The 27,603-nt window shown below is 42.1% G+C and overlaps 1 protein-coding gene and 1 pseudogene across 6 annotated transcripts; one reads left to right on the top strand and one right to left on the bottom strand.

Annotated features, from left to right (window-relative positions):
• Nucleotides 1-1,245: 1,245 nt before the first annotated feature.
• Nucleotides 1,246-15,037, top strand: ZSCAN25 (zinc finger and SCAN domain containing 25). 6 transcript variants are annotated; one of them, XM_038539400.1, is made up of 8 exons: nt 1,246-1,344; nt 3,075-3,186; nt 4,045-4,133; nt 4,227-4,460; nt 6,089-6,290; nt 6,903-6,994; nt 8,346-8,472; nt 11,292-15,037. In XM_038539400.1, the coding sequence occupies exons 3-8, from the start codon at nt 4,074-4,076 to the stop codon at nt 12,122-12,124; spliced, it is 1,548 nt and encodes a 515-aa protein (XP_038395328.1). In that variant the 5' UTR covers nt 1,246-1,344; nt 3,075-3,186; nt 4,045-4,073; the 3' UTR covers nt 12,125-15,037. The 6 variants fall into 6 exon arrangements, with proteins under 6 accessions (XP_038395328.1, XP_038395327.1, XP_038395324.1 ...); XM_038539399.1 differs by having other exon boundaries at nt 4,215-4,460; XM_038539396.1 differs by having other exon boundaries at nt 4,045-4,460.
• On the bottom strand, nt 10,061-10,140 carry LOC119872438 (annotated as a pseudogene).
• Nucleotides 15,038-27,603: the final 12,566 nt, after the last annotated feature.

Genomic DNA, 27,603 nt, shown 5'->3' with positions numbered 1-27,603 from the left:
AGTTTGCTGAGCCCCAACCTTTGATCATGCATCTGTGATTCTTTTCTTCCCAATTCAGAGGAGCACCTTACCCTCCCCAAAGCTTAACTGACTGAGCCACCAGGAACCCTTGAAGAAAGTTTTTTTTGATAGCACTATGAATAGCTCAGTTTTCCCAGACAAACTGAACCAATCAGGCATTTTCATTTGGCCTTGGATGACAAGGTTGTTTCATACCCCTCAGGTGTGAGTGTATGTTAATGGACTGAGGCTATCTGACACTATTTCCAAGGTGGATTGATCACGTAATTTGTAACATAAAAGAATCTAAGATCCTGTGAGCCCAGCTGGACTTGGTTCTGGATGCAGTATAAGGTATGGACAGGGCATTGTCTCTTTCCAGATGACCAATCAGTTGTCTGCTTTTTAAATGTCCATTCTTATTGATATGGCCTTTGACATTTACTAAATTATTCCATCTTCTCTCTCATTCTCCAGATCCAATCAATCCTCAAACCTTGTTATCCCATAAGTTTCCTATCGCTCCTTGCAATCTCCGGTCTCACCGACCGCCCCAGGTCTGTCTCATCCTCTCTCTCCTGGACTGCCTTTCTTAAGGCTCGTTTACCGACAGTCGTCTCATGTCTCCACCCCTCTCCCTCCTTGCTCAGTCTTTCTCAAAGAGTTCTCAGCAGCTTCCTTCCAAAATTTGTCCCTTCTCGCTTTTAAACCTTTCCAGGCTTCCCACTGCCTTTAGATTATCATCCGAAATGCCTTGTTTAATCGTCTGCTCCAGTGGCCAGGGTGGTGTCGCAACGCCGTCAATCCCTCCACATTTGCTGGGGACACTCACCTCACTTTTTGGTCCATCCTTCAAATCTAAGCTGAGGAGCCAGCCTTTCCTGACTCCCTTCTCCAACTACTCGGGTGGAGGTCCCTCATATGCGAGCCTACAGTATTCGGTGCTTCCCTCCGTCACTCTCGGCTCTGGCGCCTCACACAACGTACAAGAAGCGCGGAGTAAGCACGTGTACACCCATTGGACTCTAAAGTTCCTGGAGGGAGGCTTCGTGTCTGGTAGTATGTCTGCAGCATCCTTCTCACGGTGGGAAAGCAGATGCAAAGGCACTGAGGTGCCCAAGGGCCTGACGACCGCGAGACTCCCCAGGAACCGGGGCTGCGGACTCGCGGCTGAGCTCCGGGACGGCGCCAGTAGCCCAGTGATCATAGAGACGCACCGGCCTCCGAGAGTCCTAGAGAGGAAGCGGAAGGGGCTCTTTCCTCCCGCACCTGTCTGACAGCGTCCGTGGCCCACTTCCGGTCCGGTGAGGGCTTGGGCCGGGCTGGCGAGGCTGAGGGACCGCGGTGAGAGGCGGGTTGGGGGGGCGACTTGGGCGGTGGGGCAGAGGCGGACGGGGCGGCTCGGCCGGGCTTCGGGGCAGCTGCGGGCCGCGGTGGCGGTGGCGGTGGCGGCGGCGGGGCTGACGCAGGGGGCGGCGCGTCTCCCCGGAGCTGCCTCTCGCGGCTCGGAGGCCTGGCGGGGCGGGACGCGGGGGCTCAGGTGGGGGCGAGGTTGGTCTGGTCTGGCCCGGATTACCTCAGCGCCGCGGGTGGCCACGAACTCGGGTCCCGGAGCCAACCGCGGATCTCTCAGAAAATTGAAAGTAGTCATTTTAGAGCGAGACGTGGGATGCTTACGTAAAGAATGGCTTCTCTCTCTCTCTCTCTCTTTTAAAGATTTTATTTATTTATTATAAGAAACAGAGAGAGAGGCAGAGACACAGGCAGAGGGAGAAGCAGGCTCCATGCAGGGAGCCCGACGTGGGACTCGATCCTGGGTCTCCAGGATCACGCCCTGGACTGAAGGCGGCGCTAAACCGCGGAGCCACCTGGGCTGCCCTGGCTTCTCTTTAAGCCTTCTCTTCGCGAAGTGCCAGGGAAGAAAGATGAATGAGGAGGACCTTTCTCGCCCTCAGGGAATCTGGTAGTCGGAGACACATTGGTAAACATTTGCGCTGTGATGCGATAAATTCAACAGGGGAGTGAATAAATACAGTAGCTGAAAAGTCAGGAAAGAGAAAGCTCAATTGATGCAGTAGAGAAAACGAGTTGACTGAAAATATAAAATAGGTTTAAGAAGGATGTAGAAGAACACAAACACCTGAGAGAATATTAAGTAGAAGCTTTTAAAGTACCTCCTGCCAGTTGCTTTAACTCTGTGGTGTTAAGAGTGAACTTTCCCTCCTCTAAAAACCGGGCCTCTTCCCCACTTTGGACTCCTAGGTCTGTCTTCCCAGCTTGGGTACCCCCCCCCCCCCACTCCAACTTGAGCCCATCATGAAATTAAATAGTACTCATCCTCCAGTCTAGTATAAGCCTCTTCTTTTTCATGAGTACTCGAACCGACATTAACCTTTCTCTCATTTTGGCTTCCCCCGGGTGGCTTTTCTGTGCCCTATCCTTTGGGAGGTGAACCTTGGCCAGCCATCTAACCTCTGATATCTTCAGTTTCTTCATTTGAAAAGTAGGAGGAGGGACGCCTGGGTGGCTCAGCGGTTGAACATCTGCCTTTCACTCAGGGCATGATCCCAGAGTCTGGGGATCGAGTCCCACATCTGGCTTCCTGCATAGATCCTGCTTCTCCCTCTGCCTATGTCTCTGCCTCTTTGTCTCTCATGAATAAATACAGAAAATCTTAAAAAAAAAAAAAAAAAAAAAAAAAACAGAAAAGTAGGAGGAGTAATATTCCCTATACAGAATGGTTATTAAGTCTTAAGCGAGAGTGTGTTCACAGGTTTTCTAACTGGTAAAACCTATACAAGTTAAAAATCTTTAAAAATTAAAAAAATTTTTTTTTTGAGACAGCAAGAGAGTGTGCACAGGAAGGGAAGGGGCAGAGGGAGAGAGAATCCTGAGGCAGACTCCCTGCTGAGTGCGGAACAGGGTGCAGAGTTCAATCCCAGGACCCTGAGGTCATGACTTGAGGTGAAATCAAGAGTTGGTGCTTAACTGATGGAGCCACCCACCTCCCCCACAAGTTAAAAATCTTTTGATCAATTATAATGATTATTTGTTACTCTATTGTTTCCTCTAAGCTGAGCACACGGTCACATCCAAGCCACTGGCAAGTCTGTTGGTTTTATCTCCAAAATTTATCTTGACTCTGCATCTTTGCCACCATCCTGAGCCTCTCCTGCTTGGACCACTGTAAGTGCTGCTTCCCTTCTTGCCCCTGTGACCTATTCTCTTTGGACACATAACAGGCAAAATGACCTTTGTAAAACATAACTCCCCACTAAATAAGATTAAGCCATAATTTTAGTGTGTCCCAGTTCCTGGATAATCTGGTGCTGCCTGCCTCTGCCACCTATTGTGCAGCTGTGTCCCTCATTTAACTCTGTAAAAGCCATACTGTACTTTGGCTTGTTCTCAGATATACACAGTAATTTCTGGCCTCAATCCTTGTGTCTGGAAAAAAATCTTGAATGACTGACTCATTTTCATCCTTTCGGTCTCAGACTACATGTCATCTTTTTAGAAAATCCTTCTTCAAGTTCATCCTCCATTAACAGAGCACCCTGCATATTTCCTTTCTAGAATTTAACTCTATTTATAATTTTAATTAATTAATTATTTCTGTCTACTGCACTAGTATATGAGTTTCAAAGTGCAAGTGCCTTGTTTGTCTTGTTCTGTATTATATTTCTAGTTTTTGCAGGTCTGACATATGTGTACTTAAAGTGTATTACACTTTTGGAAGAGTAGGCCCAGGTGACTGATCTAATTATAATGTGTTTTATATTCTCTGATTTTAGTTTTATCTTCCTAATGAGATCCTGTGTGTTTGTGGGTATAAAGTAAACCCATAATTTTTCTGCACATACTAGGTGGTTAGCATATACTTACTAAAGTGAATCGACATGATTTGCAGAATATATGTTGAGTCTTTTGAAAGTAACTGTCATGTCCTCCAGCAGAATATCCATTGATGTAGACACAACTGTGATGGATTGACTTTCCCTTTGACTCATTTATGCTGTCTTTATTGTTTGGTCTTCTCAACAGACCCTCAGTCTTCTGGGAGGGGTGTGAAGATGCTTAAGGAGCGTCCAGGGATGGCAGAAGACCCTCAGCAGCAGATGGGTGTTCCTGTGGTAAAGCTGGAGAAAGAGTTGCCATGGGGCAGGGGAAGGGAGGACCCTAGTCCTGAAACTTTTCGACTGAGGTTTCGACAGTTCCGCTACCAGGAGGCGGCTGGTCCCCAGGAAGCCCTCAGGGAACTCCAGGAACTCTGTCGCCAGTGGCTGAGGCCTGAGCTGCACACCAAGGAGCAGATCTTGGAGCTGCTGGTGCTGGAGCAGTTCCTAACCATCCTGCCACGGGAGTTCTATGCCTGGATTCGGGAGCACGGCCTGGAGAGTGGCAAGGCTCTTGTGGCCATGGTGGAGGACTTCACAGAGAGAACATTGGAGGCCAAGGCGGTGGGTGAGAAGGGGGCATCTGGGTCTTGTTTCATTGGTGTGAGAAGGGGGGATTTAATGAATTGAAAGGTTTGAGGAAGCCATGGGAGTAGATGAGGTGTACAGTCTCCTTTCTCTGTTCCCAGACTCCTTGATGTACTTTCTGGAAGACAGTGGAGTTTTCAGCAAGAAAAGCCATTCTCAGGGAAGAAGCAGGGCCTGTAGAAGGGCCTTTAGCTTCCTTTTTGGTCATCAGGACAGAGGTCATATTTCCCTTGTGATCCTCAGTCCTAAAAAAGGCAATCATGACCAGTTTAAGGTCCCCCATAGACTCATTTTTCTTTGGGCAGAGATGCATTTTGGAATGCAGGGAATTAAAAAAGAAACATTGTGAACAGTGCTGTTTCCATATCTGGGGTGTCGGCTCAAATGGCTCATATTAGCGATTCTGTGGTGGTGTGACACCAGGCAACTGTATCTCAGATGCTTCTTTGGGACTTGACCACGTGTCTGTGACTCTTCGGTATAGTCATCTGATTGTTGGCTGGGAAAGAAGAAAGCAGGACTTAATGTTAACTGTTTTGCTTGCAAGTAACCATCTTTCTTCACTTTATCCTTCCTTTTCCTACTGCAGTCACTTCTGACTTCCTCCACAATCCTAGGATTTTTTTTTTTAATATATTTTAAAGATTTTATTTATTTATTCATGATAGACATATTTATTTATTTATTTAATTTTATTTATTTATTTATTTATTTATTTATTTATGAGAGAGAGAGAGAGAGAGAGAGAGAGAGAGAGGCGGGCAGAGACAAAGGCAGAGGGAGAAGCAGGCTCCATGCCGGGAGCCCGACGTGGGACTCGATCTGGGGACTCCAGGATCGCGCCCCAGGCCAAAGGCAGACGCTAAACCACTGAGCCACCCAGGGATCCCTGTTTTTTATTTATTTAATTTATTTTTTAACTCCCAATTTAGGAGCTTAAAAGTGGACCAAGAAAGACCTGTTATTGTGAGTGTGTCTCAGTGTGAGTTGTCCTGATTTTCCTTGCTATTTTTAGAGCAAGTTTTTCTCACTAGCTAATTCACTGCAGAATTGAGGCTTTGTATTTTTTACTGTCAGCATTTATAATTGGGGGATTTTTTTTCTAGTAGGAAGTGTTTTGGGCTAAAATTCTCAGCCACACAATATTTAGCCTGTCTGTGATACTTTCTTGGTAGAATTTGGTCAGTATTGAGGCCTTGGAAAAGGGCATGGGCGCATAATAGTTGCTCAGATCCTGATAAAGCGAGGTTAGCCTCTTTTTCACCTTCTCACTGATGTCCTGGGGAAGAGCCTAACCAGCTTTCTTCCTCTCCCTTGTGGCTGGAATGGTTCTTTTCTTGGTTCTTTCTCTCTCTCTTTTTAAAAATTTTTATTTATTTGACAGAGTACAAGCAGAGGGAGCAGCAGGCAGAGGGAGAGGCAGAAGCATACTCTACTGAGCAGGGAGTGTGGTGCGGGACTCCATCCCAGGACTCTAGAATCATGACCTGAGCTGTAGGCAGATACTTAACTGAGCTACCCAGGCACCCTTGGTTCTCTTGTTAGATTTTAATTCAGCTCCCTCACAGGGGCTCGTTCTAATAGGTGTTGGGGACTGTCCTTAGGTTCCATGCCACGTGCAGGGAGAGCAGCAGGAGACAGCACTTGGCAGAGGCCCTTGGGAACCAGGTGTTCACCTGGGGCCGGTGGAGGTCAAGCCTGAGTGGGGGATGACCCATGGGGAAGGAGTTCAAGGCCTAGACCAAGGCACCGAGGAGCAACTCAGTCAGGACCCTGGAGCTGGGACGCAAGCCTTCCAGGAGCAGGGTAAGATGTAAACCATAAAGAATTAAGGACACAGAAAACCGCTTTGTGACCCTGTTCTTTACAAGCCTTGCAATTGATAAATTAAGTGACCTGTGAGCTGCAATTACCAGTTTTCCTGGTTACTTCCTTGACTTCAGTCGGAAACAGATGAAGTGAGAAATTGTTTTCTATCTCTCTGATTTCTGCAGGGGATATCTAGGATTATGCTCTCTTACCATTCTCTTCTCATTTCCTTCACATCCCTTTCTAGAAACCTCCTGGAAATATGCAGTTGACATGTAGGAATATTTTTTAAGTAGGCAGACAAACCATATCCCTAAAAGTAATATATGAAATTATTGTTACTGAATTTCAGAAGGGGTTATTCCCAGTGTGACCAGGGAGCACAGCTGTATTTCAAGGGACAGGGCATATTGGATTGGGACCATCTTCCCATTTGAGAACAGGGTAGGCTGTACTCAAACCCCTAAATGTATTGAGTCTGCTTAAGGTTCCTAGTGTTCTATTTTTTTTTTTTTCCTAGTGTTCTATGTATCAGGCAGTGGACACCTTTGAACAAGCTAACTGCAAGACAGAGCTAATCTTTCTCATGGTCTTTTTCCCTTTGCTTAGCTCTGCCAGTTCTTCAGGCTGGTCCTGGCCTCCCTCCAGTGAACAGCAGAGACCAAGAGATGGCAGCTGGGTTCCTTACAGCTGGACCCCAGGTGAGCTTGTATCTCTGACCTTCTGGGTATGTTACTTTGAAAGAGGAATGAGGTTCAGTTTCCTCAAAGTATCTCTGCACAACAAAGCACCATCCACAAGTTGAATTATTCTACTTTTCTTGTTCTGATGGATATGACAGCTTTGTTTTCTCTACTTTATCATCCTCAGTTGTTAACTTGAGTCTTATTTATGCTTTAGGGTCCAGGCATAAGGCTCAATTCACTTGTTTTTATTACTCTGTGACTTTTTTTTGGATTGACTCAGGATTACTCTTTTAATTGTGAGGAGAAAGACATTGATAGAAACCCCATAGGCTCGATCTAGGCTGTCACGGTTGCTCAGTAACCCTTTGTGGGTAGCCTTTATGGATACTTCTGCTGCTACTCTTCCTCTGAACCCTCTCCTCCCTTGTCAGCAAGAATGTAGCTGTCTTAGGGTTGGGGATTCCCTGGAGCACTAAGCAGAGTGGTTCCTCTGGCCCCTACCCTGGCTATACGAGGAGTTTTGGCCATGTTTGCACTTGCCTGCTGTAGATAGAAGTAATGAGCACAGTGTGGCACTCTTGCCATGTCCGCTGGGTGCTGAGCATTACCAGGGACCTGGGGGATTTCTACTGTGGCACCTTTCTGAAGAGGACAGTGAGTTTTATAGTGAAGAGTTCCTATAGAAGGAAAGCTGTCATTTGGCAGAAAAAAACCTGAATCAAGTGTGGTCTAGCTAAAACAGTGTTTGGGCAAGGTTTATGCTTATGTCATTTCTTATTCCTGTTTTCCTAGGATGAAGACAAAAGATGATAGCCTGTTTTAATTTTGCCAGACCCTCCCCTTCTGCTATAATAGTTCTTTAAGGTGTCACGAATGACACTGAATTTATTTTAACACAGCATTGTTCTTAAGACAAAGCCTCCCCAAATATTTACTTAGCTCTGAGGGAAAATCAGGGTTTTTTTTAAAATTTTTTTTATTGGAGTTCGATTTGAAAAATCAGTTTTAAAAAAAAGAAAAGAAAAATCATTTTAGAAGAGGGGATAAATAGCACCTCTGAAGCTTGATCAAACTTGAGGATTGAATGGAGGCAATTGAAAAATGGGAATTGGGTGCTGTGGTTGTTAGGGTACAAGCTCAGTGACTGCAGCAGAGACTCAGAAATACAGTGGCTCAGATGAGTCCATTACTTCCCTGACATTAACTGTCAAGAGGTAGACCCTTCTGCTCCCAAGACCAGTAGCAACTTGGTTTCTTCCATCTTCTTGCTCTCTTCTTTCCTAGTGTTTTCCTGATTTCTCTCCTTCTTTTAGACTCTTAACTCTGGGATTATTTCTCTATCTATAGCAATCTCTTGTTGTTTCAGGGGTTAGGGTCATTTAAAGATATGGCCCTAGCCTTCCCCGAGGAGGAGTGGAGGCATGTGACCCCAGCCCAGATAGATTGCTTTGGGGAATACGTAGAACCCCAGGACTGTGGAGTCTCAGCTCCAGGTAAGACTGTTTCCATTCCAAAGGTAAGAAACAGGAGTTTTGAAATCTCCAGGTCAGGGTTTTTGCCTTTGCCCCAGATTTCAGAACCTGGTGCTACTGACACAAGAAGATGAGTAAACAGGTCCAAAGAGAGAGTGTGGACCCAGGTTTAAGAGGCTGGCCGTGTGCTTTCTTGCCAGGAAAGGAGTGAACAAGGGGGCAAGAAAACACAAGGTAGTTGTTCTGATTGTGATGAGACAGGTCAGTCATTAGGATTCCTGGAGCACCTACTCTGTGACTGAGGAGTACCCAGTTCAACATATGTTACAAAGAGCTGTAAAATTTCTATAATGGTAGAGGGTGTGGAAACCCTTGGACATAACTGTGCAGTGTGGGAGTTCATGCAGTGTGCCCCAAATGGTGGTACTGGCATTTCAGCACCTTGATCCCCCTCAGGGACAAAATTCTGCCAGTGATGCTGCTGTGTGCTTCAAGGATTCTGCCCTCCTATTTCCAGAGGAAATATGCCCCTGGCCATTCTGACTGTTCTAGAGACTCTGGCCATATGCTTGTCCTCCTCTCATTGTTGCTAACAACTCAACCCGGTGTTTATGCTGAGTCTGGGTGGGCCATGGTCTGTTTCCCATGCAACTGTTTACTGGTCATCTCAACCTTCAGATTATCCCGGGATTTATTCTTATGTACCTGTGACTCCTGTATTGACAGCTATGTAGGATTGGGCCTGGGAAACCAGAATTTCATAATATGTAATACCTGGCACATATTTATATCTCCTTAGGGCCCAGGTAAGGTTCGTGCATTGTGTGTAGTTTCAGTTTTACTATGTAAATACCTCAAAACTGGAAACTACCCAAATAAATATCAGCCAGGTTAGTAAATAGATTATAATATGGTCTTACAGTATAATACATACACCAATGAAAAAGAACATAGTTTAACTATAGGTATGTTCCACATGTGGGTGAATCTAAAAGCATAATAACAGAAGTAGCCAGAAACAATGTGTGAATCCAGTGCATAAAGACAAGACCAGGCAAAAGCACTTCATGATGATACAAGTTTGGATAGCATGTTTGCCTGGGGGGCAGGATATAGTCACCGGAGGGCATGGGAGAGGGCTTTCTGGATGCTGGTAATGTTTATTGAGCTGGATGCTATTTACATGGTTGTGTTCATTATGAAAATTCTTTGAACGTTAAAGTTAAGCTTTGTGCACTTTTACTTTCCTGGGAAGTTTACAAAAGAATCCATTAGAGGTGAGGGCTATGTCCTTCAAATTTGTTTGGATCAGGAGGCATGAGATGTTTTTCTTTTTGTGTTTTAACAGCCTCACCTGAAAGAACCCTTTCTGACCCTAAGTGCTACTTGTCTTCTCTCTCTACTTTAAAGTTTTATTTTAAAGTGATCTCTATATCCAAAGTGGGGCTCAAACTCACAACCCTGAAATCAAGAGTTGCATGCTCTACTGACTAAAGCAGCCAGGTGCCCCCGTTGCTCTCTTTTCTTCTGTCTTGGCTACTTTGCTCCCTAGAGCCTTCCCTTTTTTTTTTTTTTTTTTTTTACTTCCCCTTCTTTCACCTCCCCTTCCTCCTATTCTTTTGTTTCAATTAGCAATAATCACGCCTCGGATAAACTTCATTGGCTATGATACTGCCACTGCGCAAAGCTCTTCCTATTCTTTTGTAACAATTGTTCTGTTAATTTAGAGAGAGTGAAAGAGGGATCAGAGGAAGGGCTGAGGCAGTTTAGTAGCATTCATGGGTATTTCAATCTGGTAGAAGTCAGTGCTAGATTGGGTTTCTTCATTCATTCAGTAGTCAGTAAGCCTGTGCCAGGCTCCCAGGAGACCCAGATTAATAAAACTTGGTTAGGTAGGAGCTGCAGAGTGAGCAGGGACCACATGCTGAGCAGGATTGTGGAGGATATGGAGAGTTCCAAGTAGTTCATCATTGTTGGAGTAGGCCTATAATCTCTAGGGAAGGCAAAACGCCTTTATGAATGTAAAGTAGCATTTTCAACAGGGTTGTGTATAAATAAGTGCAGGATAAACAAAGTGCTAATTCAGTATACATGTATTGAAGACACTGAGGTAAGAGAATAAGCAGGGCATATTTCTTCAAGGTAAGCATTGAGTTAGATTTAGAGGGAAATAACAGTTCAAGTTAGCCTATTCTGTAAAAAGGCGTGGAGATTGTTTTAGCTTGGGCTGCTACAGTAGAATATTCTGGACTGGGTAGCTTAAATAACAGACACTTATTTCTCAGAGTTTTAGAGGCTAGGAAGTTCATATCAAGGTTCCTGCAGATACAGTGTCTGGAGATAGCCATCTTCTGGCTTGCAGCCAGGTGCCACCTCATTGTGTCTTCACATGGCAGACAATTGAGGGATCCATCTTGTGTCTCTGCCTCTTTACAAGGGTTATAATCCCATCATGAGGTATCATGCTCACATGACCTCCGTGCAAAGTGCTGTGGTTTCTCTTCGTTTTGTTATAAGGACACTAATTCCATTGGGGGGTGCTTCACCCTCTTGACTGTACCTTATTACTTCTCGATCACCCTGTCTTGTGATAGCATCACATTGGGGCATAGGACTTCAGCTTATGAAGTTGGGGGGTGGGGGACATAAATAGTCACAGAGATGGAAGGAAGTAGAGCAAAGTCTGGTTTTAGAGTCAATGAAAGGAAACTATATTGAGGTTTTTGGTCAAAGGGAAAGAGAAGGAATTGTTAGAGGACGCCCTTAGGAGCAAAGTTCTAACAAATAAATTTATTTTCATAGCTTCTGTAGAATTAGCTTGTATCTCCTTTGTCCTGTAGGCATTGGGAGCAAGGAAAAGGAGGCTAAAACCCAGCAGGTAGACCTCAAGGGGGCACTTGCTCGGGTGACGTCAGAGAGGTTTGGGGAAGCCACGCTTCAGAGTCCTGAACTTGGAAGAACCTGTGAGCAGGAGCCCAGTAGCTCTGTGGGAAACATACCAGGGCCACCGCCTCCTCAGCATGGTGTCGTACCCCTGCCTGATGACCTCAAGACCCACAGCTCCTTCTGGAAGCCTTTTCAGTGCCCTGAGTGTGGAAAAGGTTTCAGTCGGAGTTCAAATCTTGTCAGACACCAGCGAACCCACGAAGAAGAGAAATCCTATGGGTGTGTCGAGTGTGGAAAGGGATTCACCTTGAGAGAGTACCTCATGAAGCACCAGAGAACACACCTAGGAAAGAGACCCTATGTGTGCAGTGAGTGCTGGAAAACCTTCAGTCAGAGGCACCATCTTGAGGTCCACCAGAGGAGTCACACGGGGGAGAAGCCCTACAAGTGTGGTGACTGCTGGAAAAGCTTCAGCCGGAGGCAGCATCTGCAGGTGCATCGGAGAACTCACACGGGGGAAAAGCCCTACACCTGTGAGTGCGGCAAGAGCTTCAGCAGGAATGCAAACCTGGCAGTGCACCGGCGAGCCCACACAGGCGAGAAGCCATATGGGTGCCAGGTGTGTGGGAAGCGGTTCAGTAAAGGGGAGCGACTGGTCAGACACCAGAGGATCCATACTGGCGAGAAGCCCTACCACTGTCCTGCCTGTGGGAGGAGCTTCAACCAGAGGTCCATCCTCAATCGGCACCAGAAAACCCAGCATCGCCAAGAGACCTTGGCACAGTAAAGATGCCCTGCTGAAATGCCATCCTTTTTTGTGAATGGAAGGTGCAGGACCTGTCAGGACCATCAGCTGGAGGGAGACTTATTGGGAGGATGCATTGGTCTTTAGTCACTGAAGGGCTTTGAGGTGGGCATTGAAGAGTGATGGGGTGCAGAAAGGCATTTTGACCCATTTTCTTTCCATTTGTTGTCAAACAGAGGCAGGGCAAGGCCTGATACATTTTGAGTTTCCAGAGCGCAGTTCCTCATGTCTCTTATCCAAGTGGTGCGAATAGTTTTTCCTGCCATCTTTTGGGGAAATGATATCCTGAATTTCAGAACATCCTTTGGTGGGATGTTCATATCTGCCTCGCGAGCAAGTCTGATAGTAAAGGCAAAATTTTGTCCCACGGTGGCAACGTAAACCTCATTTTTATGAGGGCTGTATCTACCTGCAAGATCATTAGTTCAGATTCTACCTTCCTTTTCCATTTAACAAATATTTATTGAACAATTACTTTGTGCCTGATACTGGGAACATGGTGAATGAGACATAAGAGACCTGGGTCTCCTGGAGCTTGTGATTTATAGCAGTGGAAACACACAGAACCATTAATAACCCCAGGCATTCTAAGTTATGTTTGTGGTAAGAGCTGTGTGAGAGGATAGTCTTCTGGTGGTCACTCGTTTTGCTCTGCTGCTCAGGTGCTGGATCTTTCCCTCCCCAGTTGGGATCTCTCAGTCAGCTTTGTTTATTTTACTTTCTTTGTAACCTTTTTCTGTCTCTAACATTGTACCCTTATCTGTAAAGTTTCCCCATTATTCCTTGTACTGTAACAGCTATTTACCCATCCATTAGGAAATTAATATTTTGCTATTGATCACTGAATAAACATGAAAGTATTTTTAAAAACACTCAGTTCTGTATAAAGATCTAATTAAATGAATCTGAAAGATGAACTAGTATTAATTAATACCTGATATTTGATGACACTTTACAGCATATTTAGATGCTTTTATTCTCTATTCTTACTTTATTCATTCCACACATATTTATTGAGGCCGCACAGGAACTTGGCTAGTTGCTTGCCATATATCAGTGAATAAAATAGGGGGAAAAGATCCCTGACCTTGTAGAACTTATATTTTAGTGAATATATTGGATCTTTAGAACCACGTAGAGTGGAACCTGTGGATACTCCCATAAACACTCTGGCCCTGGGACTTGAGCCTTTGTCCTTGGTCCTGTGTCAGTTTCTTGCCTTGAAATGCATTTTACCACCTACTTCTTGTTACTGAATAGTCTCTGTTGATACATCTGGATCCGTGTCTGAGAGGCTTTTGGTCTCCAACTGGGAATGATGAGTTTTGCATGAGTGCTAATTCAGGAAAGATAAAGATGTGTGCAGGCATTTAAAAATACGTAATACTGAGAAGATACAGTATTTGTAACCTGTTTACCCTTTATTTTACCATCACTAAAGGGTTTCCTTTCTGTTTAAAATTCTGGAATAGTTTGCTTAAAATTCTGTGGAATGAGCATGGACCACACTGCAGAGTCGTTGTAGTGCTGTGCCTTTGAATGCTGGCTGCTGAGTGAGTTACTCTATCTTTGGTTGACAGTACTATAATTCTAAGATGTGATTTGACTTGTGGTGCATTTTTATTTATTTTTCTTAAAGGTTTTTAAAATTTATTTGAGAGATTGAGAGCATGAGTGGGGGGAAGAGGGCAGAGGGAGAGGGAGAAGCAGACTTCCTGCTAAGCGAGGGAAGCCCAATGCTGGCTGATCCCAGAACCCCGGGATAATGACCTGAGCTGAAGGCAGATGTCTGACTGAGCCATTCAGGTGCCCCTTATGGTGCCTTTTAATATTAGATTCTTTTACTGTTTTTTTTTTCTCTACATTTTTCATTGTACATAAGATAAATAATGATTTCAACATTATTTATCAAATAACAATATTTATCAAATAATAATTGCAACAGAGAGTTGCATTACTCAGTCTACTTTGAAACATATTGTTTTATTCCATGTTTCTTAGATGGCCTTGGTAGATAGCCATGATATTTAATTTTGAATTAGCAGATGATTTCCTGGTCTCTTAGCTGTCCCCACGAGCCTGCAGTAGCCAGGGCCTAAGTGTATCTGGGATGTCATCCACTATCTGAAACACTAGGTGGCTGCTGCTTAGCAATGTTGAGATCCAGATGCAAAATCAGCTTTTTTTTTCCCCCCCACTTCCCAGACAACCTTGGCCAAGCTCACAGCCACCTTGCAGCCAAACCCAGGGGGTAGGCTTTTCCTAAGTCTCTGGCTTCTGGTCTGTAGGACCCAGGACTGATGTGGCCTGAGTTTGGCCTTCTCTAGGAGGTTCATTTCCAAAACTAGGCAAGGAGTGTTGGGTATAGGCTGGGAGTTGCTTATCAATGGTCTTTCTGTTTACCTGAATTAAATTGTGGATTCTCTTTGATCATATCCTTAGCCAAATAGGACTGTGGGGTTTTAGCCAATTGAAATCTCTTCAGAGAAGCTTTTGTAGGAGCTGGGGCTTGCTAGCTTTTTCTCTTGGATTCCCCTATCTGCTTTGATACCAAAGTTTATGGATAATGCCTCAAAAAAGCCTCAAAAGAAATTTTTTTCTCATAGAATTTTAGTAACATTTTTTTTCTATTTAGGTTTTTTATATAATAGAAAATTTCAAACATATATAATGACTCCCTATGTATTCATTGCTTGGCCTTACCCATCATAAACTCATAGCTAATCTTGTTTTATTTCTACCCTCTCTTCCCTGTCTTCCACCCCTACCGAAGTATTTTGAAGCAATTTCCAAATATAACCTATAAATATTTGTGTGTACCTCTGAAAGGTAAGAACTCTTTGAAAAAGAAAACTCACATTATTATCATACCAATAAAAACGAACAGTTCCTTAATTTGTAATTAATGTTTTCTTAACCATGTGCTTTTTAAAAGCTTTTTTAAAAAAATTTATTTATTTGAGACAGAGAGCATAAGCTGAGGGGAGAAGCACAGGGAGAGGGAAAAGCAGGTGCTCAATCCAAGGATCCCAGGATTATGACCTGAACTGAAGACAGACAACCGACTGAGCCACCCAGGTGCCCCTTTAAAAGCTTATTTGAGTTATGGTCCAAATAAGATCCATAAATTGCAAATTGGTTGCTTTGTTTTCTAAGTCTTATAGTCTATAGTTCCTATTCTTTTTTCTCTTGAAATTCATTGAAACAACTAGATTCTGTAGAATTTCTTATCTTTGAATTTCATATTATTTTCCCCTCCTTTTCCCTTTGATTCCATTTGTTTCCCTTTGATCAGTGAAACCATATGATAATTGTCCTTCTCTGATTGACTTATTTAACTCAGCATAATGCCCTCCAGTTCCATCCACGTTGTTGGTGTAAATGTAAGATTTCATCCGAAGCCCCCTTTTTTTTTTTTTAAATTTATTTTTTATTGGTGTTCAATTTACTAACATACAGAATAACACCCAGTGCCCGTCACCCATTCACTCCCACCCCCCGCCCTCCTCCCCTTCTACCACCCCTAGTTCGTTTCCCAGAGTTAGCAGTCTTTACGTTCTGTCTCCCTTTCTGATATTTCCCACACATTTCTTCTCCCTTCCCTTATATTCCCTTTCACTATTATTTATATTCCCCAAATGAAGCCCCTTTTTCAGCAGCTAGAAGGCTCATCAGGGAGGCTGAGGAAGAAACAATGACATCGCATTGCCCCTAGTGGCCTTCCTGATAATGGCAGTCATCTCTAGCTATTGTGCCACCCAATTGCATGCAGTCCCATTGAATTCACTTAGAAATTTGACAAGCCAAACAAATTCACTGGGGCTTCATACAGTTTTGCGTTCCTGTCTTACTTTTTTCTACCTTTATTATGTCAGTTTCTGAAGACCAAACTTCTAGAGAGATGTATCGTGTCCAACCTGTCCCCATTATTGACATGTTTCAGTAAAAAAAGCAAAAAGTTTGTTACGATAGGGCAAGCAATGTTCTTCCTTGTGTTTGTCACTGGGAATTTAAGCTGCTAGGAGAGTGAGGCTGGAAAGGATTGGGTAACATAAGAGTTGTGTCTTGACAAACAGAGGGACTTGGGAGAAGCAATTTTAGTTTTCTGAAAGTGCCAATAAGCTCCAGTATAAAGGCTGCCGTCGTTGTCACATGCTCTAGTCATAGCTCCATCATCTGAGTGGCCAGAGAGCAGAGAATGGCAGCAAGCAAGCCTTGGAGCTCACCTCATATGTTTTTCCTTCCTTAGTAAAAACTCCAGTCTCTGGAGAAGGTAGTAGATTAACCTATAGATAGTTTGGGAAAAAGAGGTAATACAAGTCCATTTATGCCTTCTTGACACCCACCTCTGGAGCTATTTGTGCTTACTCGATTTTTTAAAAAGATTTTATTTATTTGAGAGAGGGAGATAGCAAGAGAGAGCATGAGCAGGGGCGGGGGAAAAAGAGAAGCAGACTACTTGCTGTGCAGGGAGCCTGAGATCATGCCCTGAGCTGAAGGCAGATGCTTAACTGACTGAGCCACCAGGTGCCACCTGCGTTTTCTTTCTGTGAAACAGTTGAGAAAAACTAGATCTATATCATCTAGAAATGTCACTGACTCCTGCTCAGCATGTTGTATGAACAGAAGTAGAATGATGTTAAGTAGTTGATCATTTAGAGCCAGTATCCTCATGAGGCCCAGCCTTTATTTTGAAGTGTTCCTGCTACCTGGACTGAGGCGCTAATGGAAGGACTGGTAAATAAGTGATGGGAAAAACCCCAGCAATTAAAACTGTGGGATTCCCGCATAAATAGACCAGTGAGTTAGCACAGAAGGTTGAGAAATAGCCCTGGCTTTCTATAGTGATCTAGTATGTAGTAAAGATGGAATCTCAAATCACTGGGCAGAGATCAATCTTTTTTTTTAAATTGATTGGGATAGTTGGACAGCTATTTGGAGAAAAATAAAAATAGATCCATTTCTCACATCGTATTTAAGAATAAACTCCAGGGCAGCCCGGGTGGCTTAGTAGTTTAGCGCCGCCTTCAGCCCGGAGCATGATCCTGGAGACCCCGGGATCGAGTCCCACGTCAGGCTCCCTGCATGGATCCTGCTTCTCCCTCTGCCTGTGTCTCTGCCTCTCTCTCTCTCTCTCTCTCTCATGAATAAATAAATAAAATCTTAAAAAAAAAAAAGAACAAACTCCAAATGAATCAATCAGGAATCTGTGAAAAATGAAACTACCCAAGTACTGGAAGACAATGTGGATGTGAATTCCTCTAAAATTCATGTTCAGGGAAAGAACTAGGACTCAAAATCCAGATGCAATAAAAGAAATGATTATTTTTTTTAAAAGATTTTATTTATTTATTCATGAGAGAGAGAGAGGCAGAGACACAGGCAGAGGGAGAGGCAGGCTCCATGCAGGGACCCTGACGTGGGACTTGATTCCGGGACTCCAGGATCACGCCCTGGGCTGAAGGCAGCGCTAAACCACTGAGCCACCTGGGCTGCCCGATTTGATTCATTTCTACATAAAAATTTTAAGAACTTCTGTATGGCAAAAACAATAAGCAAAGATAAATGTCAGTTTGGAAGAAAGTAATTGTAACATAAATAACACAAAATTCTAATATTTCTAATATATGAAGAACTTTAAAAAAAAGAGCAAAAAAAAAAAAAAAAACCCCAAAAAACCAAGCAATCCCATTGAAAAATGGACAAACTGGAATTCACACACACACACACACACACACAACAAAAGTGGCTATTAACCATATTTGAAGATGTTGACCTTCACTCAAAATATTCCAATTAAAACTACATGAGAGATTTCCATTCGATTGGCCAAAATTCCAAAACTTGACAGTACATGCTGTTGATGAGTTTGTGAGGAAACAGAATTTTTATGTGTTGTTAATGGCATGCAAAATAGTACAACGTCATATGGAGAATTTAGCAATATCTAACAAAATTATGGGTGAATTTAAAGAGACCTCTAACAATATGAAAATACATATGTACAACATTCATTATTCATTACAGCATTCTTTTATTTTTATTTTTTAAAGGTTTTATTTATTCATGAGAGACATAGGGGCAGAGACAGAGGGAGAAGCAGGCACCATTTAGGGAGCCTGACATGGGATTCAATCCTGGGACTCCAGGATCACGTCCTGGAGCGAAGGCAGATGCTAAACCGCTGAGCCACTCAGGGATCCCTCGTTACAGCATTCTTACCACAAAAATATTGGAAGCTGCATAAATATCCAGGATAGGTGATTGAAAAACTATGGCACATCCATGCGATGTAGTGTGCAGCTTCAAACCATTATTGGGTCAGTTTTCACAATTGGAATATGGATCTAGATGAGATAAAATTATCGTATTGATGTTAAATATACTAGTGTTGATAAATGTTACGTAAGAGAATATCTCTGTTCTTAGGAAATAGAAGTATTTAAGGATAAAGGACCATTGTGTGTGTGTGTGTGTGTGTGTGTGTGTACACACATATATACACAAATACACAGAGGTGAAATGGAGGCAGGTCAGAGGAGGAGGGAAGAGAAGAAACAAGGTAAAAATGTTAATGATAAGTGAATCTGGGCAAAGGATATATGGGTAATTTGCACTATTGTTTTTGCAACTTTTCTGTAAGCTTGAAGTTATTTCATTATAAAAATTTAAAATAAAAACAACAACAGCAGGATTTACTAGTTATGAATGTGGAAGGAAAAGGGCAGCAAGTCTTTGTCCAATGATAATGGCCCTGAGGTGGGGGCAGGAGGGTGATGCAGCATTTAGCTAATGAGATGCACTGAATTAGTCATACCTCATTTTGCACAATAGCTGCAGATTCATTCCCATGCTCTTTTTCACTGTGCACACTGTTGTCCAAGGCTTCTTCATGCAGTGACTGAAGGAAGATCTTTGGTGTTGCAGTTTCCATAATGGAAATTCAAATTTTCAGTGATTTCATCCCTGGGCTTGGTTTTGTATAGGTGTACTAACAGGATACTTTCCACTCAGCCTTTACACTGGTCATTTGCTTAAGGTTTTGTGGCCTCTACGAATGGTTTCAGCTACATTTTACCTCTGCCTCAAATTGAACCATTTCTCCCAAACCTGGTTTTAGCCCATTGCTATTTCACGATTTGTAATTCATTTGTGCTCTACAACAGGGCAAAACTGATGGTCAAATAAATGAAATCTGGTTTGAGCAGCAATGAGTTAAAAGGGAAAAGTGAGTCTAATTTTAGAATTGTGGAAGATGAGGGGCACCTGAGTGGCTTCCTTGTTTGAGTGTCTGCCTTCAGCGTGGGTCATGATCCCAGGACTCTAGGATCAAGACCTCCCTCTGCCTCTCCCTGCCTATTGTGCACTCTCTCTCTCACTCTCACACTCTCTCAAGTAAATAAATAATTAGAATGGATAAAGAAGATGTGGTTTATGTATACGATGGAATATTACTCAGCCATTAGAAATGACAAGTACCCACCATTTGCTTCAACGTGGATGGAACTGGAGGGTGTTATGCTGAGTGAAGTAAGTCAATAGGAGAAGGACAAACAGTGTATGTTCTCATTCATTTGGGGAATATAAATAATAGTGAAAGGGAATATAAGGGAAGGGAGAAGAAATGTGCGGGAAATATCAGAAAGGGAGACAGAACATAAAGACTCCTAACTCTGGGAAACGAACTAGGGGTGGTGGAAGGGGAGGAGGGCGGGGGGTGGGGGTGAATGAGTGATGGGCACTGAGGGGGGCACTTGACGGGATGAGCTCTGAGTGTTATTCTGTATGTTGGTAAATTGAACACCAATAAAAAATAAATTTATTAAAAAAAATAAATAATTAGAATCTTAAAAAAAAAACCTGACTCATTAGAATTGTTGAATATGAAATGACAGAAGGGTTGTTAGATGTTGGGGACCGGTCTTAAGAAAGTCTATTTCTTGGTGTATTTTGTTTTGTTTTTTTAGATTTAGCTGATAGGTGGGACTTAGGCACCCAGAAGGCATGTGGTTGACACTCCTAGTGTGTGCTAGAGTTTATGTACCACTCAGTGACCATGAATGTGCATTGGGAAGCTCTCCTAACATGAGGCCCTAACAAACCTCAAAGAACCTCACTCCAGCCCACAGCCAGTGATATTAGAACATCAGGAGCTGTTAAACCTAAGACCCATAATATTCCAGTGTCCTCACTGTTCACTAACTTCCCTGCCCTCCCCCACTCTAATTTTAGTATATGTGCTGCCAAGGGAGTACCCCTCCCCCACTCCAAATGTGACCCAAATATCTCTCTAGTAAATCCCACCTGGGCTCTGATCATACCTCTACGTTGAAGTACTTTCTACTTTAGCAAGCTCAGGGAACAGTAGGATTGATAACTAGATTGTGTAGGATTGGACTGTAGAAGATCATTTGCTAATAGAATCATGACATCTGGCTCAAAAGATTCAATGTAGCAGATCAAAAAGCAAGTGATCCAGCTCCATTGTCTTAAGACCTTTCCCCTGCTTTCCATGATCCTGCAGAGGAAATTGCTGCCTCTGGGTGGTAGTCAACACTCAGTAAAGTCAGCTTTATCAGGTTGCTGAGCTGTATTCATACCTTTGCTGGTGGTGGAGTTGGCAAGTCCTTGTCATACTAATGCTCAAGGTGAAAACTATCCTTAGGAAATTTCAGATTGAGGTTTTGTCCTTCATGCTGTTAAATTAATTAAATTAATTAAATTAAATTAATTAAATTAATTAAAAGGCCATTAGGCATTTTTTTAAAATTGGAATTCAATTTGCTAACACATAGCATAACACCCAGGGCTCTTCCCATCAAGTGCCCCCCTCAGTGCCCGTCACCTAGTCACCCCAACCCCTTCCCCCGCCCCCTTTCCACTACCTCTTGTTCGTTTCCCAGAGTTAGGTGTCTCTCATGTTCTGTTACCCTCACTGATATTTTCACTCATTTTCTCTCCTTTCCCCTTTATTCCCTTTCACTATTTTTTATATTCCCCAAATGAATAAGACCATATAATGTTTGTCTTTCTCCGATTGACTTACTTTACTCAGCATAATACCCTCCAGTTCCATCCACGTCGAAGCAAATGGTGGATATTTGTTGTTTCTAATGGCTGAGTAATATTCCATTGTATACATAGACCACATATTCTTTTTTTCTTACAAGTTTATTTTTTATTGGTGTTCAATTTGCCAACATATAGAATAACACCCAGTGCTCATCCCGTCAAGTGCCCACCTCAGTGCCCGTCACCCAGTCACCCCCACACCCCGCCCACCTCCCCTTCCATCACCCCTAGTTCATTTCCCAGAGTTAGGAGTTTTTCATGTTCTGTCTCCCTCTCTGATATTTCCCACTCATTTTTTTCTCCTTTCTCCTTTATTCCCTTTCACTATTTTTTATATTCCCCAAATGAATGAGACCATATAATGTTTGTCCTTCTCTGATTGACTTATTTCACTCAGCATAACACCCTCCAGTTCCATCCACGTCAAAGCAAATGGTGGGTATTTGTCGTTTCTAATGGCTGAGTAATATTCTATTGTATACATAAACCACATCTTCTTTATCCATTCATCTTTCGATGGACACCGAGGCTCCTTCCACAGTTTGGCTATTGTGGACATTGCTGCTAGAAACATCGGGGTGCAGGTGTCCTGCCGTTTCACTGCATCTGTATCTTTGGGGTAAATCCCCAGCAGGGCAATTGCTGGGTCATAGGGCAGGTCTATTTTTAACTCTTTGAGGAACCTCCACACAGTTTTCCAGAGTGGCTGCACCAGCTTACATTCCCACCAACAGTACAGAGGGTTCCCCTTTCTCCACATCCTCTCCAACATTTGTGGTTTCCTGCCTTGTTAATTTTCCCCATTCTCACTGGTGTGAGGTGGTATCTCAATGTGGTTTTGATTTATATTTCCCTGATGGCCAGGGATGCAGAGCATTTTCTCATATGCTTGTTGGCCATGTCTATGTTTTCCTCTGTGAAATTTCTGTTCATGTCTTTTGCCCATTTCATGATTGGATTGTTTGTTTCTTTGCTGTTGAGTTTAATAAGTTCTTTTTTTTTAAAGATTTTATTTATTTTTTAACGAGAGACAGAGAGACAGACAGAGATAGAGAGAAGCAGAGACACAGGCACAGGGAGAAGCAGGCTCCATGCAGGGAGCCCGATGTGGGACTTGATCCTGGGACTCTAGGATCATGCCCTGGCTGAAGGCAGCGCTAAACTGCTGAGCTACCTGGGCTGCACTAATAAGTTCTTTATAGATCTTGGATACTAGCCCTTTATCTGATAGGTCATTTGCAAATATCTTCTCCCATTCTGTAGGTTGTCTTTTAGTTTTGTTGACTGTTTCTTTTGCTGTGCAGCAGCTTTTTATTTTTTTTAATTAATTAATTAATTAATTAATTAATTTATTTTGCAGCAGCTTTTTATCTTGATTAAGTCCCAGTAGTTCATTTTTGCTTTTGCTTTTGTTTTCCTTGCCTTTATGGATGTATCTTGCAAGAAGTTGCTGTGGCCAAGTTCAAAAAGGGTGTTGCCTGTGTTCTCCTCTAGGATTCTGATGGATTCTTGTCTCACATTTAGATCTTTCATCCATTTTGAGTTTATCTTTGTGTATGGTGTAAGAGAATGGTCTAGTTTCATTCTTCTGCATGTGGATGTCCAATTTTCCCAACACCATTTATTAAAGAGACTTTTTTCCAGTGGATAGTTTTTCCTGCTTTGTCGATTATTAGTTGACCATAGAGTTGAGGGTCCACTTCTGGATTCTCTATTCTGTTCCATTGATCTATGTGTCTGTTTTTGTGCCCGTACCACACCGTCTTGATGACCACATCTTTGTAGTACAACCTGAAATCTGGCATTGTGATGCCCCCAGCTATGGTTTTCTTTTTTAATATTTCCCTGGCTATTCGGGGTCTTTTCTGATTCCACACAAATCTTAAGATAATTTGTTCCAACTCTCTGAAGAAAGTCCATGGTATTTTGATAAGGATTGCATTAAATGTGTAAATTTCCCTGGGTAACATTGACATTTTCACAATATTAATTCTTCCAATCCATGAGCATGGAATATTTTTCCATCTCTTTGTGTCTCCCTCAATTTCTTTCAGAAGTGTTCTGTAGTTTTTAGGGTATAGATTCTTTGCCATTAGGGATTTTTAATGCCTTGACAGCCCATATAAGCAATACAAAACCTAAACCTGTCAATGCCTCAAGGTAAGAAATTGAAACATAAGGATGAACAATCACAGATAGCCAACTAGGCTTTCCCCTATAAAGCAACCTTAAGTTATAGCTAAATAGTGTCTTTGCTTTGCTTCTTATCTTTCTAAATGTTTTGCTATTACCTCCTGTGCTCCTAGCCACTTCTGGTTTGGTACTGTCTAATAGGAATAGATTTTTGCTCAAACTCATAACATTTTTAAAATTTTTATTTAATTTCAATAATTAACATATGATATATATTTATATATATTTTTAATTGAAGTTCAATTTGCCAACATACAGTATAACACCCAGTGCTCATCCCTTCAAGTGCCCTCCTCAGTGCTCATCACCCAGTCACCCCATCCCCCCACCTGCCTCCCCTTCCACTACCCCTTGTTCATTTCCAGGAGTCTGTCATGTTTTTTAACCCGCTCTAATTTATTCCACTCATTTTCCTTCCTTTCCCCTATAGTTCCTTTCACTATTTCTTATATTACATATGATGTGTTTTGGTTTCAAAAGTAGAAGTCAGTGAGTCATCAGTCTTACATAATACCCGGTGCTCATTACATAGCATGTCCTCCTTAAGGTCTTTCACTCAGTTACCCCAATTCCCTACCATCCTCCCCTCCAGCAACCTTCAGTCTCCCTTTCTGATTTTATCTTTTTTTTCTCTCTTCTCCTATGATCCTCTGTTTTGTTTCTTAAATTCCACATAAGAGTGAGATCATATGATAATTGTCCCTCTCTGATTGATTTATTTTGCTTAATGTAATATCCTTTAGTTCCATCAACATTGTTACAAACAGCAAGATTTTATTCTTTTTGATGGTTGAGTAGTATTCCATTGTATATACATAGCACATCTTCTTTATGCATTCATCTGTCGGTGGACATCTGGGCTCTTTCTGTAGTATGGCTATTTTGGACATTGCTGCTATAAACATTGGGGTGCAGGTGCCCCTTCAGATTGCTACATTTGTGTCTTTGGGGTAAATACCCAGTAGTGCAATTGCTGGGTCATAGAGTAGCTCTCTTTTCAACTTTTTGAAGAACCTCCATACTGTTTTCCAGAGTGGCTGTACCAGCTTGCATTCCCACCAACAGTGCAAGAGGATTCCCCTTTCTCTACATCTTCGCCAACATTTGTTGTTTCCTGTCTTGTTATTTTAGCCATTCTGACTAGTGTGAAGTAGTATTTCATTGTAGTTTTGATTTGTGTTTCCCTGATGCCAGGTGATATAGAGCATTTTTTCATGTGTTGGTTGGCCATTTATATGTCTACTTTGGAGGAATGTCTGTTCATATCTTCTCATTTCTTGACTGGATTATTTGTTTTTGGGTGTTGAGTTTGCTAAGTTCTTTATAGGTCTAGGATACTAGGCCTTTATCTGATATATCATTTGCAAATATCTTCTCCCATTCCGTAGGTTGCTTTTTAGTTTTGTTGACTGTTTCCTTTGCTGTGCACAAGCTTGATCTTGATGAAGTCTCAGTAGTTAATTTTTTGCCTTTGTTTCCCTTGTCTTTGGAGATGTGTCTAGCAAGAAGTTGTGCAGCTGAGGTCACAGGGGTTGCTGCCTATGTTCTCCTCTAGGATTTTGATGAATTCCTGGCTCACATGTAGGTCTTTCATCCATTTTGAGTTGACCTTTGTGTATGGTGTGAGGAAATGGTCCAGTTTCATTCTTCTACATATTCAATTTTCCCAACATCATTTATTGAAGAGATTGTCTTTTTTCCATTGGATATTCTTTCCTGCTTTGTCAAAAATTAATTGACCATAGAGTCATGGCTCCTGTTCTCTATTCTATTCCATTGATCTATGTGTCTTTTTTTGTGCAGTACCATACTGTCTTGATGATTACCACTTTGTAATAGAACTCGAAGTCTGGAATTGTGATGCCATCAGTTTTGGTTTTCTTTTTCAACATTCCTTTGGCCATTCGGGCTCTTTTCTAGTTCCATACAAATTTTAGGATTATTTGTTCCAGCTCTGTGAAAAATGTCGATGGTATTTTGATAGGGATTGCACTGAATGTATAGATTGCTCTAGGTAGCACAGACATTTTAACAATATTTATTCTTCCAATCCAGTCCATGGAAGATTTATCCATTTCTTTGTGTCTTCCCCAGTTTCTTTCATGAATGTTCTGTAGTTGTTAGAGTACAGATCCTTTGCCTCTTTGGTTAGATTTATTCCTAGTTATCGTATGATTTTGGGTGCAGTTGTCAATGGGACCAATTCCTTAATTTCTCTTTCTTCAGTGTCATTGTTAGTGTATAGAAATGCAACTGGGGGGTGGGAGTGAATGGGTGACGGGCACTGGGTGTTATTCTGTATGTTAGTAAATTGAACACCAATAAAAAAAAAAAAGAAATGAAAAAAAAAAAAAAAAAAAAAAGAAATGCAACTGATTTCTGACATTGATTTTATATCCTGCCACTTTGCTGAATTCCTGTATGAATTTTAGCAATTTTGGAGTGGAGTCTTTTGGGTTTTCCATATAGAGTATCCGGTCATCTGCAAAGAGGGAGAGTTTAACTTCTTCTTTGCCAATTTGAATGCTTTTATTTCTTTTTGTTGTCTGATTACTGAGGCTAGGACTTCTAGTCCTATGTTGAACAGCAGTGGTGATAGTGGACATCCCTGCTATGTTCATGATCTTAGGGGAAAAGTTCTCAGCTTTTCTCTATTAAGAATGATACTCACTGTGGGCTCTTTGTAGATGGCTTTTGTGATACTGAGGTGTGTTTCCTCTATCCCTACACTATGAAGACTTTTTTTTCACTATGAAGACTTTTAATAAAAAATGGATGCTGTACTTTGTCAAATGCTTTCTCTGCATCTATTGAGAGGATCATATGGTTCTTGTATTTTCTTTTATTAATGTAACATATCACATTGATTTGTGAGTGTTAAACCACTCTTGCAGTCTAGGAATAAATTCCACTTGGTCGTAGTGAATAATCCTTTTATTGTACTGTTGGATCCTATTGGCTAGTATCTTGGTGAGTATTTTGGCATCCATGTTCATCAGGGATGTTTTCCTTCCATTTCTATTTTTTGAGACAGCTTCAGTAGAATAGATATTATTCCTTCTTTAAATATTTAGTAGAATTCCCCTGGACTCTTGGGCCTGGACTCTTGTTTGTTGGGAGGTTTTTTTTTTTTACTGCTTCAATTTCCTTGCTGGTTACGGTCTGTTCAGGTTTTCTGTTTCTTCCTGTTTCAGTTTTGGTAGTTTATGCATCTCTATGAATACATCCATTTCTTCCAGATTGCCTAATTTGTTGGCATATAGTTGCTCATAATATCTCTTATTATTGTTTCTCTTATTGTTGTATTTCTTCGCTGTTGGTTGTGATTTCTCCTCTTTCATTCATGATTTTATTTGTTTGGGTCCTTTCTCTTTTCTTTTTGATAAGTCTGGCTGGAGGTTTATCAATCTTATTAATTCTTTCAAAGAACCAGCTCTTAGTTTCATTCATCTGTTCTACTGTTCTTTTGGTTTCTATTTTATTGATTTCTGCTCTAATCTTTATTAATTGTCTTCTCCTGTTGGGTTTAGGCTTTATTTGCTGTTTTTCTCCAGCTCCTTTAAGTGTAAGGTTAGCTTGTGTATTTGAAACTTTTCTTATTTCTTGAGAAAAGCTTGTATTGCCGTACACTTCCCTCTTAGGACTTCCTTTGCTGCATCCTAAAGGTTTTTTTTTAAAGATTTTATTTATTTTTTCATGACAGAGAGAGAGAGAGAGGCAGAAGCAGGCTCCATGCGGGGAGCCTGACGCAGGACTCGATCCCGGGACTCCAGGATCATGCTCTGGGCCAAAGGCAGGTGCTAAACCACTGAGCCACCCAGGGATCCCCCTAGAGGTTTTGAACAGTGTATTTTCATTTTCATTTGCTTCTATGAATTTTTAAATTCTTTAATTTCCTGGTTGACCCATTCATTCTTTAGTAGGATGCTCTTTAGTCTCCATGTATTTGAATTCTTTCAAATTTCCTCTTGTTTTAATTAATTAACTAATTAATTAATTTTGTATATTTTTTATTGGAGTTCAATTTACCAAAATATAGGAAACACCCAGTGCTCATCCTGTCAAGTGCCCCTCTCAGTGCCTGTCACCCAGTCACCCCATCCCCCTGCCCACCTCCCCTTCCACTACCCCTTGTTCATTTCCCAGAGTTAGGAGTCTCTCATGTTCTGTCACCCTCTCTGATTTTTCACATTCAT

This window comes from Canis lupus, chromosome 6 (genome assembly GCF_011100685.1).
Source record: "Canis lupus familiaris isolate Mischka breed German Shepherd chromosome 6, alternate assembly UU_Cfam_GSD_1.0, whole genome shotgun sequence".
Lineage (NCBI taxonomy): Eukaryota > Metazoa > Chordata > Mammalia > Carnivora > Canidae > Canis > Canis lupus.
The sequence above is the reverse complement of the archived record's forward strand: the minus strand, read 5'-3'. Positions and strand labels throughout refer to the sequence as shown.

Coding starts and splice junctions, on each gene's coding strand:
- ZSCAN25 (XM_038539396.1), top strand. CDS start 4,074: ATGCTTAAGGAGCGTCCAGGGATGGCAGAAGACCCTCAGCAGCAGATG. Junction 4,461..6,088: donor GAACATTGGAGGCCAAGGCG/GTGGGTGAGAAG, acceptor GACTGTCCTTAG/GTTCCATGCCACGTGCAGGG. Junction 6,291..6,902: donor GCAAGCCTTCCAGGAGCAGG/GTAAGATGTAAA, acceptor CCCTTTGCTTAG/CTCTGCCAGTTCTTCAGGCT.